Source organism: Stenella coeruleoalba, assembly GCF_951394435.1.
Source record: "Stenella coeruleoalba genome assembly, chromosome: 2".
NCBI lineage: Eukaryota > Metazoa > Chordata > Mammalia > Artiodactyla > Delphinidae > Stenella > Stenella coeruleoalba.
The window spans coordinates 59,037,218-59,052,994 of NC_137147.1; the positions used below are offsets into that span (position 1 = coordinate 59,037,218).

The 15,777-nt window shown below is 37.1% G+C and overlaps 1 protein-coding gene across 6 annotated transcripts in view; it reads right to left on the reverse strand.

The window, feature by feature from the left end:
* Window positions 1-11,255: 11,255 nt before the first annotated feature.
* Window positions 11,256-15,777, reverse strand: part of MIA2 (MIA SH3 domain ER export factor 2) — an 89,968-nt gene continuing 85,446 nt past the window's right edge. For all 6 annotated transcript variants that reach the window (XM_079906372.1, XM_079906373.1, XM_079906374.1 and 3 more), the window contains 3 exons: window positions 13,871-13,929; window positions 12,977-13,211; window positions 11,256-11,882 (listed from right to left, as the gene is read on the reverse strand). In XM_079906372.1, coding sequence (XP_079762498.1) covers window positions 11,716-11,882; window positions 12,977-13,211; window positions 13,871-13,929 — 461 coding nt within the window. In that variant the 3' untranslated portion in view covers window positions 11,256-11,715. The remainder of the gene's footprint in view (window positions 11,883-12,976; window positions 13,212-13,870; window positions 13,930-15,777) is intronic.

Consider the following 15,777-nt stretch of genomic DNA (forward strand, 5'->3'; position numbering starts at 1 on the left):
AAGCCTGTTCGTCTTGTTTCTCAGTCTCCAGTAGATTAGAAATGGAGAGAGGTGACTGTGAAAGGCATAGAAGTTTACAATCCTAAAAAGAGAACATAACTAATCTTAAGCCATTTGTAAAGGAACTTGAAACAGAATTAAATACCCCTATAACAAGCTTGAAATACACAGCAATGATAAATGTTTGTAATGACCCTGAATCAATAGGAAAGTATATTCAAAATATCTCTGCAGTGAGTTAATAGAGCATTTAATACATCTTAGAAATCTTTTCACATAAGATGGTTAAAATAAATATTTGTGTTTAAAAGAATGGATTTTAGTTAATCAAGAAACATTCATTTAAGTGAAATTTTCTGAGAAAACACAGATAAATTAGCTAAGAAATATCATGACTGACAGAGAATATTTACTGTGTGCCAAGCATGATTTTAACCAGGTAATTAACACATTATCAGTTCACTGATTTGATCATGTTTTCCACTAAATTAATAAAATCAACAGAGTATTTGGACATTTTGTAATCCAAGGGGTCAACAAATTCACAGATCCAAATTTTTCAGACCTAGGTAATTACCTGACTCCTTTCACCAAAAAAAGAAAATTAAGTTCTCTTTTTATCATAGTGCATTCATTCTTTGATAATACTTCCTATTATACTAATAAGTATAACTTTATGAAAGTATCAGTTAAGTGAGACTTTAAGATTTCTTTATATAAGTTTAAAGACTAAAATAAAACAGACTCTGAGGGCAAACTATTTCAAAATATAAAGTTAACATAAATATCTAGCAATTTGAAAAACTATCAAAAAGACTTGAACTTAAGTTGAGAGAAAATCAGTTAACTTTGGTTGAAATAACCATAATTCAAAATGACAAGTTCCAACAAAGAAGTGGTAATAAGTCTTAGAACATCACTTATATCATTTCTAAATAAAGGAGAATCAATATAATTATAGGTTAATGAAAGAACATATGCCAAAAATTGGAACAACCAAGCAAAACTAGAGGGAATGTACCTCAACTTTAAAATACCCATACATGACAAGCCCACAGCTAACATCACACTCGACAGTGAAAAGTGGAAATCCTTTCCTCTAAGATCAGAAACATGACAATGGTGCCCACTCTTACCACTTCCATTCAACATAGTACTGGAAGTCCTAGCCAGAGCAATTAGGCAAGAAAAAGAAATAAAGGATATCCAAATCAGAAAGGAAGAATACTCTGCATTGACATGACATTATATATAGGCACACCTTGTTTTAGTCACTTCACTTTGTTGAGCTTTATAGGCACTGCAGTTTTTACAAATTGAAGGTTTGTGGCAACCCTGTGCCATTTTTCCAACGTTTGCTCACTTTGTATCTCTGTGTCACATTTTGGTAATTGTCACAATATTTCAAACGTTTTCATTATTATATTTGTATGGTGATGTGCAATCAGTGATCTTTGGTGTTACTATTGAAATTGTTTTGGGGTGCCATGAACTGTGCCCATAAAAGATGGCAAACTTAATTGATAAATGTGTGTTCTGACTGTTCCACAGGCCAGCTATTCCCCTATCTCTCTCCCTCTCCTCAGACCTTCCTATTACCTGAGATACAACAATACTGAAATTAGGACAATTAATAGGCCTCAAAGTCCTCTAAGTGTTCCAGTGAAAGGGAGAGTCATTCATCTCTCACTTTAAATCAAACATGTCGAAAGATGAGATAGGCCAAAAGCTAGGCCTCCTGGGAACAAACAGTTAGCCAAGTTGTGAAGGAAAAGGAAAAGTTCTTGAAGGAAATTGAAATTGCTGCTCCAGTGAATACACGAATGATAAGAAAGCTAACAGCCTGATTGCTGTAATAGAGAGCGTTTTAGTGCTCTGGAAAGAAGATCAAACCAGCTACATCATTCCTTTAAGCCAAAGCCTAATCCACAGCAAGACCCTAACTAATTTCAATTCTAGGAAGTCTGAGAGAGGCAAGGAAGCTGCAGAAGAAAGTTTGAAACTAGCAGAGGTTTGTTCATAACGTTTAAGGAAAGAAGCCGTCTCCATAACATAAAAGTACAAGGTGAAGCAGCAAGTGCTGATATAGAAGCTGCAGCAAGTTATCCAGGAGATCTAGCTAAGACAATTAATGAAGGTGACTGCACTAAACAAAGGATTTTTAATGTAGATGAAACAGCCTTCTATTGGAAGATGCTGCCATAGAGGACTTTCATACCTATAGAGAAATCAATGCCCGGCTTCAAAGCTTCAGAGGACAGGCTGACTCTCTTGCTAGAGGCTAATGCAGTTGGGGACTTTAAGTTGAAGCCAACGCTCATTTACCATTCTGAAAATCCTAGGGTCCTGCGGTAGATTATGCTAAATCTACTCTGCTTATTCTCTATAAATGGAACAAAAAAGCCTGCATGACAGCACTTCTGTTTACAGCATGGTTTACTGACTATTTTAAGCCCACTGTTGAGACCTACTGCTTAGAAAAAAAAGATTCCTTTCAAAATATTCCTGCTCATTGACAATACACCTGGTCACCTAAGAACTCTGATGGAGATGGACAATGAGATTAATGTGTTTTCATGCCTGCTAACACAACATCCATTCTGCAGCCCATGGATCAAGGAGTAATTTCAACGTTTAAGTCCTACTATTTAAGAAGAACATTTTGTAAGGCAGAGCTGCCATAGAAAGCAATTCCTTTGATGAATCTGTGCAAAGTAAAGTGAAAACCTTCTGGAAAGGATTCTTCATTCTAGATGTCCTTAAGAACATTCTCATGGTTCATGGGAAGAGGTCAAAATACCAACATTAGGACCTCCCTGGTTGCCCAGTGGTTAAGAATCCGCCTGCCAATGCAGGGGACACGGGTTCGAGTCCTGGTCCAGGAAGATCCCACATGCCATGGAGCAACTAAGCCTGTGAGCCACAACTACTGAGCCTGCGCACCTAGAGCCCGTGCTCTGCAACAAGAGAAGTCACCGCAATAAGAGGACCATGCACCATAAGGAAGAGTAGCACCCGCTCGCCGCAACTAGAGAAATCCCGCACACAGCAATGAAGACCCAAAGCAGTCAAAAATAAACACATAAATAAATAAAAATTATTAAAAAAAAAAAATATATATATATATATATATATATATATATATATAAGAATTACATGAAAAGGACTCAAATTCCCTAAGGGCAATTACTTTAAAAATTGAGATATTTAGGAAAGAAAGAAATTTTTTTAAAAAATCAACATTAACAGGAGTTTGGAAGAAGTTGATTCCAACCTTCATGGATGACTGTGAGGGGTTGAAGACTACAATGGAAGAAGTCACTGCAGATGTAGTGGAAACAGCTCGAGAACTAGAATTAGAAGTGGAGCCTGAAGATGTGACTGAATTGCTACAATCTCATGATAAAACTTCAACAGATGAGGAGTTGCTTCTTATGGATGAGCAAAGAAAGTGGAGATGGAATCTACTCTTATGAAGATTGCTGAAATGACAACAAAGGATTTAGAATATTACAGCAGAGTTTGAGAGGATTGACTCTAATTTTGAAAGGAGTTCTACTGTGGGTAAAATGCTATAAGACAGTGTTGCATGGCTAGAGAGAAAACATTCATGAAAGGAAGAGTCAATTGATGTGGTAAACTTCATTGTTGCCTTATTGTAAGAAATTTCCAGTCACACCAACCTTCAGCAACCACCACCCTGATCAGCCAATAGCCATCAACATAGAGGCAAGGCCCTCCACCAGCAAAAAATTATGATTTATTGAAGGCTCAGGTGATGGTTAGCATTTTTTAGTAATTAAGTATTTTTTCATTATGGTGTGTACTTTTTTTTTAGACATAATGCTATTCCACACTTAATAGACTACAGTATAATAGAAACAACTTTTATATGCACTGGGAAACAAAAAAAATCATGTGACTCTATTGTGATACTCACTTCACTGCAGAGGTCTGGAACCAAACCCACAACATCTGCAAGGTATGCCTGTATAGTATACCTTAAAGACTGAACCAAAAAACTGTTACAACTATAAAAAAAATTTAGTAAAGTTACAGGACACAAAATTAATATACAAAAATCAGTTGTACTTCTAAACATTAACAATGACCTACCTGAAAAGGAAATTAAGAAAGCATTAAGAAAACAATCCCATTTACAACATCAAAAACAATAAAATACTTAGGAATAAACTTATCCAAGGAAATGAAAGATCTGTGCACCAAAAACTATCAGACACTGATGAAAAAACTGAGGAAGACACAAATAAATGGAAAGATAGTCCATGTTCATGGGTTGAAAGAATTAGTACTGTTAAAATGTACATACTACCCAAAGAGATCTACAGATTTAATGCAATTCCTATTCAAAATTCCAATGACATTTTCCATAGAAGCAGAAAAAAAAAAAAAACTAAAATTTCTATGGAACCACGAAAGACTCCAAATAGTCAAAGCAATATTGAGAAAGAGGAACAAAGCTGGAGGCATCACATTTCCAGATTTCAAACTGCATTACAAAGCTATAGTAATCAAATCAGTATGGTATGGGCAAAAAAACAAAAACATAGTCTGATAGAATAGAATAGAGGACCCAGAAGAATAAGCCCATGCATATATGGCCAATTAATTTTTGACAAGGCACCAAGTATACACAACAGGGAAAGGATAATCTCTTCAATAAATGGTGTTGGGGAAACTGGATATTCATATGCATGCAAATAAAACTGGAACCCTGTTTTACACCACACATAAAAATCAACTCAAAATGGATTAAAGACGAACATAAACCTAGAGCCATAAAGCTAGAAGAAAACACAGGTGGTAAGCTTCTTGACGTTGGTCCTCGGAATGATTTTTTGGATTTGACACCAAAAGCAAAGCCAAGCAAAATAAAAAATAAACAAGTGGGGGCTTCCCTGGTGGCGCGGTGGGTGGGAGTCCGCCTGCCGATGCAGGGACGGGTTCGTGTCCCGGTCCAGGAAGATCCCACATGCCGTGGAGCAGCTGGGCCCTTGAGCCATGGTCGCTGGGCCTGCGCATCTGGAGCCTGTGCTCCGCAACGGGAGAGGCCACAACAGTGAGAGGCCCGTGTACGGCAAAAAAAAAAAAAATTTTTTAATAAAATAAAATAAACAAGCGGCATTACATCAAACTGAAAAGCTTCTGCACAGCAAAGGAAACCATCAACAAAATAAAAAGGCAACCTATGACATGGGAGAAAATATTTGCAAACCATGTATCTGATATGGAGTTAATATAAAAAATACACAAGGAACTCATACAACTTAATAGCAAAAAAACAAATAACACAATTTGAAAAGTGGGCAGAGGACCTGAACAAGCATTTTTCCAGATATACAAATGCCAACTGATACATAAAAAGATGCTCAGTATCACTAATCATCAAGGAAATGCAAATCAAAACCACAATGAGATACCACCTCACACCTGTTAGGCTATCTATTATGAAGAAGTCAAAAGATAACAAATGTTGGTGAGGATGTGAAGAAAAGGAAACCGTGTACACCGCTGGTGGGACTATAAACTGGTACAGCTACTATGGAAGAATTATGAGGAAGTCCCTCAAAAAATTAAAAGTAGAATTGCTATATGATCCAGCAATCCCCACATCATGGTATATACCCAAAGAAAACGAAATCAGTATCTTGAAGAGATTTTAGTACCACCATGTTCATGCAGTATTATTTACAATAGCCTATATATGGAACAACCTAAGTGTCCATAGACAGATGAATGAATATACAATATACATAATATATAGAGAAACAGTTATCAGATAGCTCTCGTGTTCCACGAAAAAACCCACCATCTCTTTTGTAGCACTTGTATCAAATTCTGTCAAAGTACCTGCTACTTCGAAAGAAACAGGATATTTAATTTGAAAAGGTTATCAAGCTAGATGCTTATTTAAGTAAACTCATGATGAACCCTGAACCACACCTGCAGAAACAGACTAAAAATCACCAACTATACTCATAAAATAATTTTATAGCATCTAACCACATCTACAAATTGTCTGGGTTTAAAAAAAAAAAAAAGTCAATTTTTTTTTCAACCAACCTGGTTCCAAAGAATGTGATCCTTCCTCTTAACGATCCTCTCTCCCCTGCCCCAAATACTGGTCCCAGAATATATTTTAAAAATATATCCCTAAAGAATTATCCTAAATTCAGGGCGGAGGGCATGGGTAGAGTGTATATACTTCTTAGATGTTATACTATCATATATAATTCTTTAAAAATTCTAAAGAGAAAAAGAAAGAAAACAGCTTTAGTGCTCAGCAAGAATAGTCAAGTAAACTATATTCACAAAAGGGAAACTTAGACAACCATTAAAAATGAGCTTTACCATGACTACATAAAAATTATTTATATTAGGAGATTACATTTAAGAATATAAAATTATAGACATAATTACAACAATACAAAAGATACTTGAAGGATAAAAGGCCTGACAAACTACAACATAAATGCAAAAAGTGATTTTGTTTTGGTGATGACCCTGGATGATTGTTTTTTCTTCGGCTTTTGAACATTTTCTAACTTTTCTTATAGGACCACATTTTACTTTTCTATTTAAAATATTATACAGAGGGGAAAGTTATCCAGCCAGGACCAAGAAGCATTCTTTCTTGAAATGTCCAAGCCTATTGCATATCAGTCCAAAATAATGCTCCGTTTAATATCTTGAATGTTGCCTTATCCCTTTAACTATCCCTTCAGATGCTGTCCTGATGTTATCAGGGGCTGGGAGTCAGTCTGCCTGATAGAACCTGAAGCTGGGCTCAGAGCCAGTCCATATACTATGTATAGAACCGAGGTATGAGTGTGAAAACAGGGAGATTAGCTGAAAATCTGTATACAGATAACTAATAGTTGCTACCGCCATTCCCCTGACACAACCCCAAGCACAAGGTAGTAAGCCAAGATTTGGCTCCAGCTAAAATAATGTATAGATATTCCCTAAAGATACTAAACTGTCTGGAACAAGCAAAAGCGTCTAGTGTGAATGGCGGTGTCCTAGATGAAGTCCTTCTAATTCTGGTATCTGGAGGGCCTACACACAGTCAGCCAGATCCCTATCTGCTCATCCTAAGACAAAGCTCGTCAGTCACAGATGCCCTGTCTCCACTCCTGCCTGCCTCCACACAAAGATCTCCCAGTCTGAATCCTCACTCAAGAAAGAGATCTAACAAGAAAACCGTCTTTCTTACATACAAAAAAGGTTTAAACTACAATCAGCTGATCAGTTCATCTTTATTAAACGTGGACGACTTTATGAGGCATATAAGGAGAGAAAGGCCAAGATAAGCAAACAAAATTATTAACGTCAGAGAAAACAGATAATTCAGAAGAACGCTTTTAGAAACCTCTAATTTACTATGGAGAAATTCAAGGTATTAGATCCTTACAAAAAAGACAGAATCTAAGGAAAAGGAAAGAGGTATAATAAAAAATGCTCTTAAAGATTAAACATCATTGGTGGAAACAAAAATTTTAAATGAGTAGAATACACAGTTAAGAAAATTTTCCAGAACAAAAAAAAAGGAAAGAGAGAGAGGAAAATTATGAGAGAAAAGGAATTTACCAAAGATAAAGAATTTCCCAGGGTTTTAGGATGTGAGACATGAGTCTTCAGAGTTTACGTGCCTAACAATGTGGGAGCCAGGAGTGCACAAGTCAAATATGCCCCCAGGAGAGAGATTGCTGTGAGGAGTCTAGTTAGCTGACAGCCTCTGGCCAATGCAGCTTCAGCATTCATGCCAAGCCCAGGTCCTCCCTGGTGTCTGCTTCTGGCAAGGAAGAACATGCAGGGGTACTAGGTACTAGAGCAGACCATTCCTACCCAATGAGGAACCCTTCTAATAGGCCGTCTCTGCCCTGGGGACTGCCACTGCCCCAGCTCGGGCTTTCTTGGAGATGCACTGTAATCTGAGGCTCTTCCTACCCAACCTTCCTTCCTGCCCTTCTCTCTTTTCACAGATGTGAATCTGAACCACAGTCTGAAGGTTTTCTCCACCTCATTCTGCATTCTCACCCCTTAATCCTTCACAGGTGTTCTCCCTAAATAAATCTCTTTATGTCTAATTACATCTTAGAATCTGCTTCTCAGAGGACCTGAACACAGAAATGAGTGAAAAAAGTCTTACTTGTAGATGCATCAAACTGTGATTTTTTAGAATACCAAGGATAAAGAAAAAAATCCTAAAAGTTTCCACAGGAAAAAGGTCACCAACAAAGAGAAAAGAATCAAATTCCCTTCAAACTTCTCATCAGCAACAACAGATATTACAATATACTGATGCTAATTAACTGACATTAAAAGAACAATACATTCAAAATTCTGACACAGAATTCTATACCCATATAAACTAACCCCAAAAAAGGGGTTGGAGGGCTGAATTTTCAGACATGCAAGGATTCACAAATTTTACATTCCCTACATCCTTTCCTAGGAAATTACTTGTGAACTCCAGCAAAACAAAAGACTTAAATTTAAAAAACGGCAAGATAGAGGGTTTATAAAACAGGAGCAACCCCAAGAAATCAGTTAAAATGCAGGCTCTATTCCCAGGCCTAGAGAGCAGGCAGTGTGGTTTGCAGCAGGAGGACAAAGGCCTGCAAAATAAAAGTCTTTAACAAATGCATATAGAATAATATATCCAACAGAAAAGATATGAAAGGAAATTTTTTTAATTAGGGTATGATAATGGCAAATAATATGAGGGGAAAAAACTACATTAGGAAAGTGGGTGGGGGGTTTGTATTCTTGGCCCAAGTATAAAACTAACCAAAATATGTCATTATTTTAGGATATTATTGGTAAATGGGGGAAGAGAGAATAGGTAAGAAAAAATTACTCATTTGACCCTGATGTTTAAAAAACAGGCTCTTCAGAGTGGCCCAGAAATTATGATACTGGCATTCATAGAGAAGGAAATGCAAACTTTGTACAGTTGACCCTTAAACAATGTGGGTGGCAGGGGTGGGGGGCAGTTAAGGGTGCCGACCTTCCATGCAGTTGAAAATCTATGTATAAACTAGAGTCAGCACTCCTTATCCGCAGTTCCTCCATATTCAAGGTTCCTCCATATCCGAGGTTCTGCATCTGCAAATTGCAACCAGCCGTGGATTGTGTAATACCGTAGTATTTACTATTAAAAAACATCTGGGTATAAGTGGACCTGCACAGTTCAAACCTATGTTGTTCAAGAGTTAACTGTATATGATTTGGCCTGCTGGTGAACAACATTTAATGATGATAATGTTATAAATGCTACTTATGATTTTCAAATTTTATTTTATGTTTTGAAAGATTTATTTATTGTTTACTTATTTATTTATTTTTGGCTGCGTCAGATCTTACTTGCAGCACGCGGGACCTTCATTGAGGCATGCAGGATCTTTCATTGCAGCGCGCAGTCTTCTCTCTAGTTGTGGCGTGCAGGTTTTCTCTTCTCTGGTTGTGGCGCGCAGGCTCCAGGGCGCGTGGGCTCTGTAGTTTGAGGCACTCGGGCTCTCTAGTTGAGGCGCACGAGCTCAGTAGTTGCAGCACATGGGCTTATTTGCCCCACAGCATGTGGGATCCTAGTTTCCTGACCAAGGATCGAACTGGCGTCCCCTGCATTGCAAGGCAGATTCTTTACCACTGGACCACCAGGGAAGTCCCTGATTTTCAAATTTTAGATCAACTGTGCGCCAAGTACAGAAAGTAGGTTATGCTTGTAAATCAACTATACTTCAGTTTAAAAAAAAATTTAAAAAAAAGAAGACAGGTTATGCTTGTAGGCATAATATAATTATTAGCAACCTTGAAAATATAAATGTATAGCTAAGAGAAAATAGGATTTTGGCCAGGGTAGGGGAAGAAGGGAAGTGGAATAAAGAGAAGGGATACTAATAGGGTTTAAATATGTTAAAAATTACAAAGGCAACAATAGAAAACTTTAATTTGGATAAACATCAAACATGAAGAGGAAAGGAAAATGTGGATGGTAATAATACAAGTGCATTAAGTCCCAATTTTTCATCTCAAGGAATCAATATACAAACTGATAAATTTAATATATTAAGTTGATAAATCAGAGATTAGAGGTATAAGATATCTTCTAAAATTCTAAAATCATCAGAATTAAAAAGGGAAATAAGAATTAAAAGAGAAACTGACTAGGATGTATAAATGGGGATAAAGAGTAAACAGAGAAAACTTGCTATTCATCCTAAAATACTATTATTTGATTTATTCCCATTTGTTTATATTACTTTAATAAAATATACTTTAAAACTAATTATGTTCCTTTATTCTGGAATCCCAAAGTATTTTAGACCAGTCAGCCCATATCAAGTCTTCTTGCCTTCCACCATGCTCTCATCCAATGCTCTCCTTGCCTCCTCTACGATTCTGCCTCTCAGTTTATTACCACTCTCTCTACTAATGTTTGTTTGCCTTCCCCTCTCTCCTTCTCTTCTGTCTTAAGCCAAGACAAGTCTCCCCTATCCCAGGGCAAACAAAAAAATTTTACTTGATTGGAGCATTCTACATCACTCCTCTTTCGTTGCTCTTCTTTCTTTCACTTTCCAACTTGAAAAAATAGTCTATTTCCCCCTGAAATCTGGCTTTTAACACCAAATGTAATGATGCTTTTATAATCCTCATTCTACTTATTATTTTACCCAGGCATTTCACACAGATCCTTTCTTTTTAGCCTTTTTTCTAAGCCTATTTAGCCTATTTTCTGTACATAAATAGTATAATATTTATTACCTATACTTAATTGCCTTTCCTTTCATAATCATACTAATGTGCCAGATGACTAATAATAGAACACAAACATGAGTTAGAGAGACATTCTAAAGATACTGAGTCCAAAGCTCAAAATGACACACTGCCTCAATACAGTTACCTTACAGTAAATCTCAACATTCCCCACTTAAAACAGTAAATATCTTACAAATGAAGAAAAAAACAAGAAGAAAAAACAACTGCATAGGAAATCAGTGAATGAACTAAGAAGATTCAAATTCTGAAATTTGCCATTAGACAATATCCTGGTTTTCTTTAAAATACAGTGAACTTTGACTTTTAAGAGTATTAATTTGTTGCTTTGGGTCGTTCATGTCTATTTGCAAGAAAGAGAACACATTTTTGGTTAAGATAACTGAATGGGAAAGACCCATATAAAGCATTAGTTTTGAGCCTCAAAACTATCGGCAGAAGTAAAGAAACTAACTAATGGAGCCATATTTATTAAAAAAAACTAGCTGATTTTATTATTATCAATGCCAAACAAGTCTTTAAATCAATTAATATTTATTTAATTAAGCATAAAGTTACTTTCACATTTGTCTACAACCATAGTAAATACAGTTCTTGGAATAAAGACACAGCCTTTGGAGTTCAAATTATCCCCAACTGCAAGATTACATATATAAAACTCTCATTATTGTTTATGTGATAGTGGATGTGTTAAATTAAAATAATTATACTATCTAGAATAAAATAAGATGGAAATAATTTACTCATAAGATTCATATTTAAATCATCTTTATTTACAAAATACTATCCTGAGAATTATAATTCCATTAAGCTTCAATTTGAGCAAAAATATAATCACTTAAGTAACAGCAGTTACTTAAACTGAAAATGAGAGAGAAGTCAAAATTACTTTTGAGGAAAGACCCAACAATATTGTCAAGTTTCTTGCTGTGGTTCTGGATGTTCAGTAGTAGGCTCATTTGAGGGCGGAATCAGCCCTGATGGGAAATCACTTCTACTTTCAGGATGCGGGGGTGGAGGGAAAAATCCAGCTCTTGGGGGAAGATAATGAGGAAAACCTCTTGGTGGATAGACATTTCTCACTGTTCAAAGAGATTGGTAAAAGACATTTTTTAACTTTCAGCACCTGTACTGCAGCCCCAGTAAATCATTAGCTTATAACTGCTAGTACCTATCTTTATTTTCAAAAGTTGACACCAGAATAATTACCTGATCTAACAAATGAATTTTTACAACATTGAGCAACACATATTCTCTTCAACTACATGCGATTAAAGGGAATATCATTAATCTAGGTGCAACTTTTTTGTCCTATGAAAATCTAACATCTTAACACTTTTTGAAAAGGAGAACAATTATTTCAAAATCTAGTAAAACTTGCTCTAAAAAAAGCTTTCATGTAATATAATTTTCACGAGACTTAAAACTCAAGTCTAATTTGATACTACCCTAAAATATTTCCAATTATATCAAAAACTGTCTTTAAATTTCCCAATTAAAATTCATTTTAATTCACCTTAAACTTTAAAAATAGAGGTGGAATGAGGGAAGGAATGACTATATTAGGCAAATGATAGGCTTTTTCCTAGTGTTTGGTAACCCTGTATTTATTCTGCTGAAACCTATAGTTCTAAATGGCAATGCATAGACATAAAAGCAATAACTATTCCGTTTTTCGTATGTGAGGCTATGAGGAATTTCAATAAATTCAACAATTAGTCCAAACATGATAAACACATTTTAGGTTTTAAACAAATAAGACTGCATGGGAGCTACTTATGAAAAAAAGATTTTAAAAAATACTTTAGCCAGTGATTTTAATGCAAAAATATAAATTGAAATTACTTTTACTAATTGACAGAGTACCCAATTTCTATCAAATAAGATACAAACAATTTTAGTCTTAACATAAGACTGCTGCAAAGAGCCAATGATTTTCTTGATTACTGAATCATAGAAATAATTCCACATTATTAAGATGAATCAAGTTGAAGCCTCATTACTGATGAGGCCTCATTACTGAGGCCTGGCTATCTTCCCAATCTGGAAAAGTAATGGCACACTCACAGAAGCTGAGAAAAATTTTCCTCCACTGTATTACTACATGAATAGAAAGTAAAATTAATATTTCTGATCTACTCTATAAGACATATATTAAGCTTAAAAAAAAGCATACTTGCAAATAGAGGAGGTGCTGGGCCAGGGAAATCCCTTGGTGGAAAATAATCGCGGGAAGCTCCGTACATGCTTCCTGGAGGAGGTGGAGGAAAAGGAGGACCCCTTCTAATGAAAGGGCCCCTTGTACCCATTGGAAACAATGGGCCTCTGATTGGAGGGTGAGGTGGGGGAACCAAGCCGGGACCAGGTGCTTCATTTTCAATGGGATGAGATGAATCAGGCACGTTTAAATTCTACAGCAAATTGACAAATGGCAGTCATTAAACAACAGCAAAATTTGCAATAGTTTTCCTGAAAAGCTTAGGCTTAGAAGAAAGCATCTAGGCACCTAGGCAGAAAGCAGTCTATGATATCCTAAAAGGCTCCAGAGAAATATTCAGTTTTCTACATCAGATGAATTTTAGCTATCATAAATATTTTATTAACTCAACAGAAAACAGCTTTAACCAACAAAGTAATAATCTGGCTAAAGATAAAACATAAGAATAGTCCAAGAGTACCAAAATATACATTTCTTTTATCAAGCATATACTGAGAAAAAGAAATGATGCTTATGTTAATATTTCCAAGGTGACCAAAAACCAAGACTGTAAGCGCAGTAAACAGAAAACATACTTTAAAACATTAAAATAAAAATCCAAGGGGGAAAATTCAAGTTCTTGTTTAACTATATAAACTAAATCAAACCTCAAGTCTGTACCTTGTACTTTATCACCATAGGGTACAATCCAGAAAGGAAATAGCTATAATGTTAAGTACGAAGTATATTTGTGGAAAATAAAAAAGCAGCTTTTAATCAAAAACTAGATGGCTAGCTAAATTTCTATTCTAGTAAACCAAGAGATTAGAAAGATCCTGAATACATGGATAAAATTCCACTTTCAATACTTACTCCAAGATCATCTTTGCTATCATTTCTACTGGATTCCATTTCTGAAGACACTGGCCCATCTAGACATAAAAGTTAAACCGTGAAAAATACATGATTTATCGCTCCATTCTTAGATCAAGAGATCACAAAGGACACTGACAACCAGCTTGACACCAGCATCCTGTATTAGGGCCACAAGAACAGCTTGAGGTCCCTGGAAATTTTGGCAGACTCACGAGTTCTGCAAAGGCATGTGACTGTGGTTTCCCTATCCTGTGCCTAGGCAATCCTGAAAGGAGCATCATTAAGGAAGCTTCCAGGAGGTAGCATCCCTCTCCCTCCCTCCTTCCTTCATATTTCTCCTGCCTTCCTTCTTTCCTTTCTTCCTTCATTTTTCTCCCGCCTTACTTCTTTCCTTTCCTTTCTTCCTCCCTTCTTCCCTCTCATCTTTCCTTCCTTATTCCTCCATCATGTAACACAGACTAACAATTGGATTAGCCACTGTTTCAAAATAAATGTTTCTGGACTTTATCATCAAGAACTGCTCAGGCTCTAAGAACATAAATTCAAACAACCCTCTCTCCGACCAGGACCACCTATCCTCTCCTAGCCTTCTCATTTAGTTACTCCCGCTATACCTGTCCTTGGATTTCACTGACGCTTCCAGTCCTCTGATCTCTCAGTTTCCTCCTTTCTTCATTTCCTTCCCTAATTAACAGACTTCAAACTCCATCACTAACAGCCCGTCACTAGTGTCCTTATCCTATTGGCCATTTTTCACATGTGCTTGACAACATTCAGCCCTGGATTAATTCAACTCTCTGCTTCCACTCTGCCTATACCTGAGCCACTTAGCACTTGTCGGGGGTAAACTACACCACAGAGCCATGTAGACTCTCTCCACTCCAGGCTGGCAGACCTCTAGCCACATTTCCAGCTGCCTGTTGCCTAGCCTTCCTTCTGCATCTTCTAAGCCAGTTTTCCCTTCAATTTGAAACCTCCATTCTCCTCAAACCTACTATACCAGTCACTTAGAAACTCCCTTAACTTTTTGTAGTCAAACATATCAATATATCAGCCACTATATTCCTATGATCTTACTTCCTATTATCATGGGAAAGGATTCTTCTAGACAATCTAAGACCCTGATTCTGTACTCAGAGTCCCCCTCCTCCAGCTTCCACAGGGATCTTCCTCTCTCTGTTGCCTCCCTCCACCCTTTCGGCTAGACCCATCCTATCAGCAGGTCTCTCCCAACTACTATTTTAAAATAAGACAGAAAAAGAGAAGCACCTCCTTACAGCTAGCTCTCCCCTTCACAGTGAAAAACTGTTCTATATATATTATTCAGAATGCCTCCCATTTTGTCCTCACTGTAGTGCAATCTAGGTGCAACATCCACTGCTCCACTGAAGTTACTTCCCCCAAGATAGAAAAGTCTCTTTTTTTGCTAAATTAAAATAGAACTTTTAGTCCTCATTTAATTTGTTTGTTTGTTTTTTTGCTGTACGCGGGCCTCTCACTGTTGTGGCCTCTCCCGTTGCGGAGCACAGGCTCCAGACGCGCAGGCTCAGCGGCCATGGCTCACAGGCCCAGCCGCTCCACGGCATGTGGTATCTTCCCGGACCGGGGCACGAACCCGTGTCCCCTGCATCGGCAGGCGGACTCTCAACCACTGCGCCACCAGGGAAGCCCCCTCATTTAATTTTATTTCTCACCATCGTTGACTACTCCCTCCCTCTTTAAGTCCTCTCAGCCTTCAACTACTGGGATGGCACCCTCTCTACCTCTCCTTTCTAGCTGCTCCTTCTCAGTCCCCTCGGTGGGCTCCACTACTCCTCAGTGGTGTCTCCTCAGAGTTCCACCCTCAGCCCTACTCTCTTCTCATTCTTGACTTGAGAAATCTCATCCACTCCTACAGCTTTAAT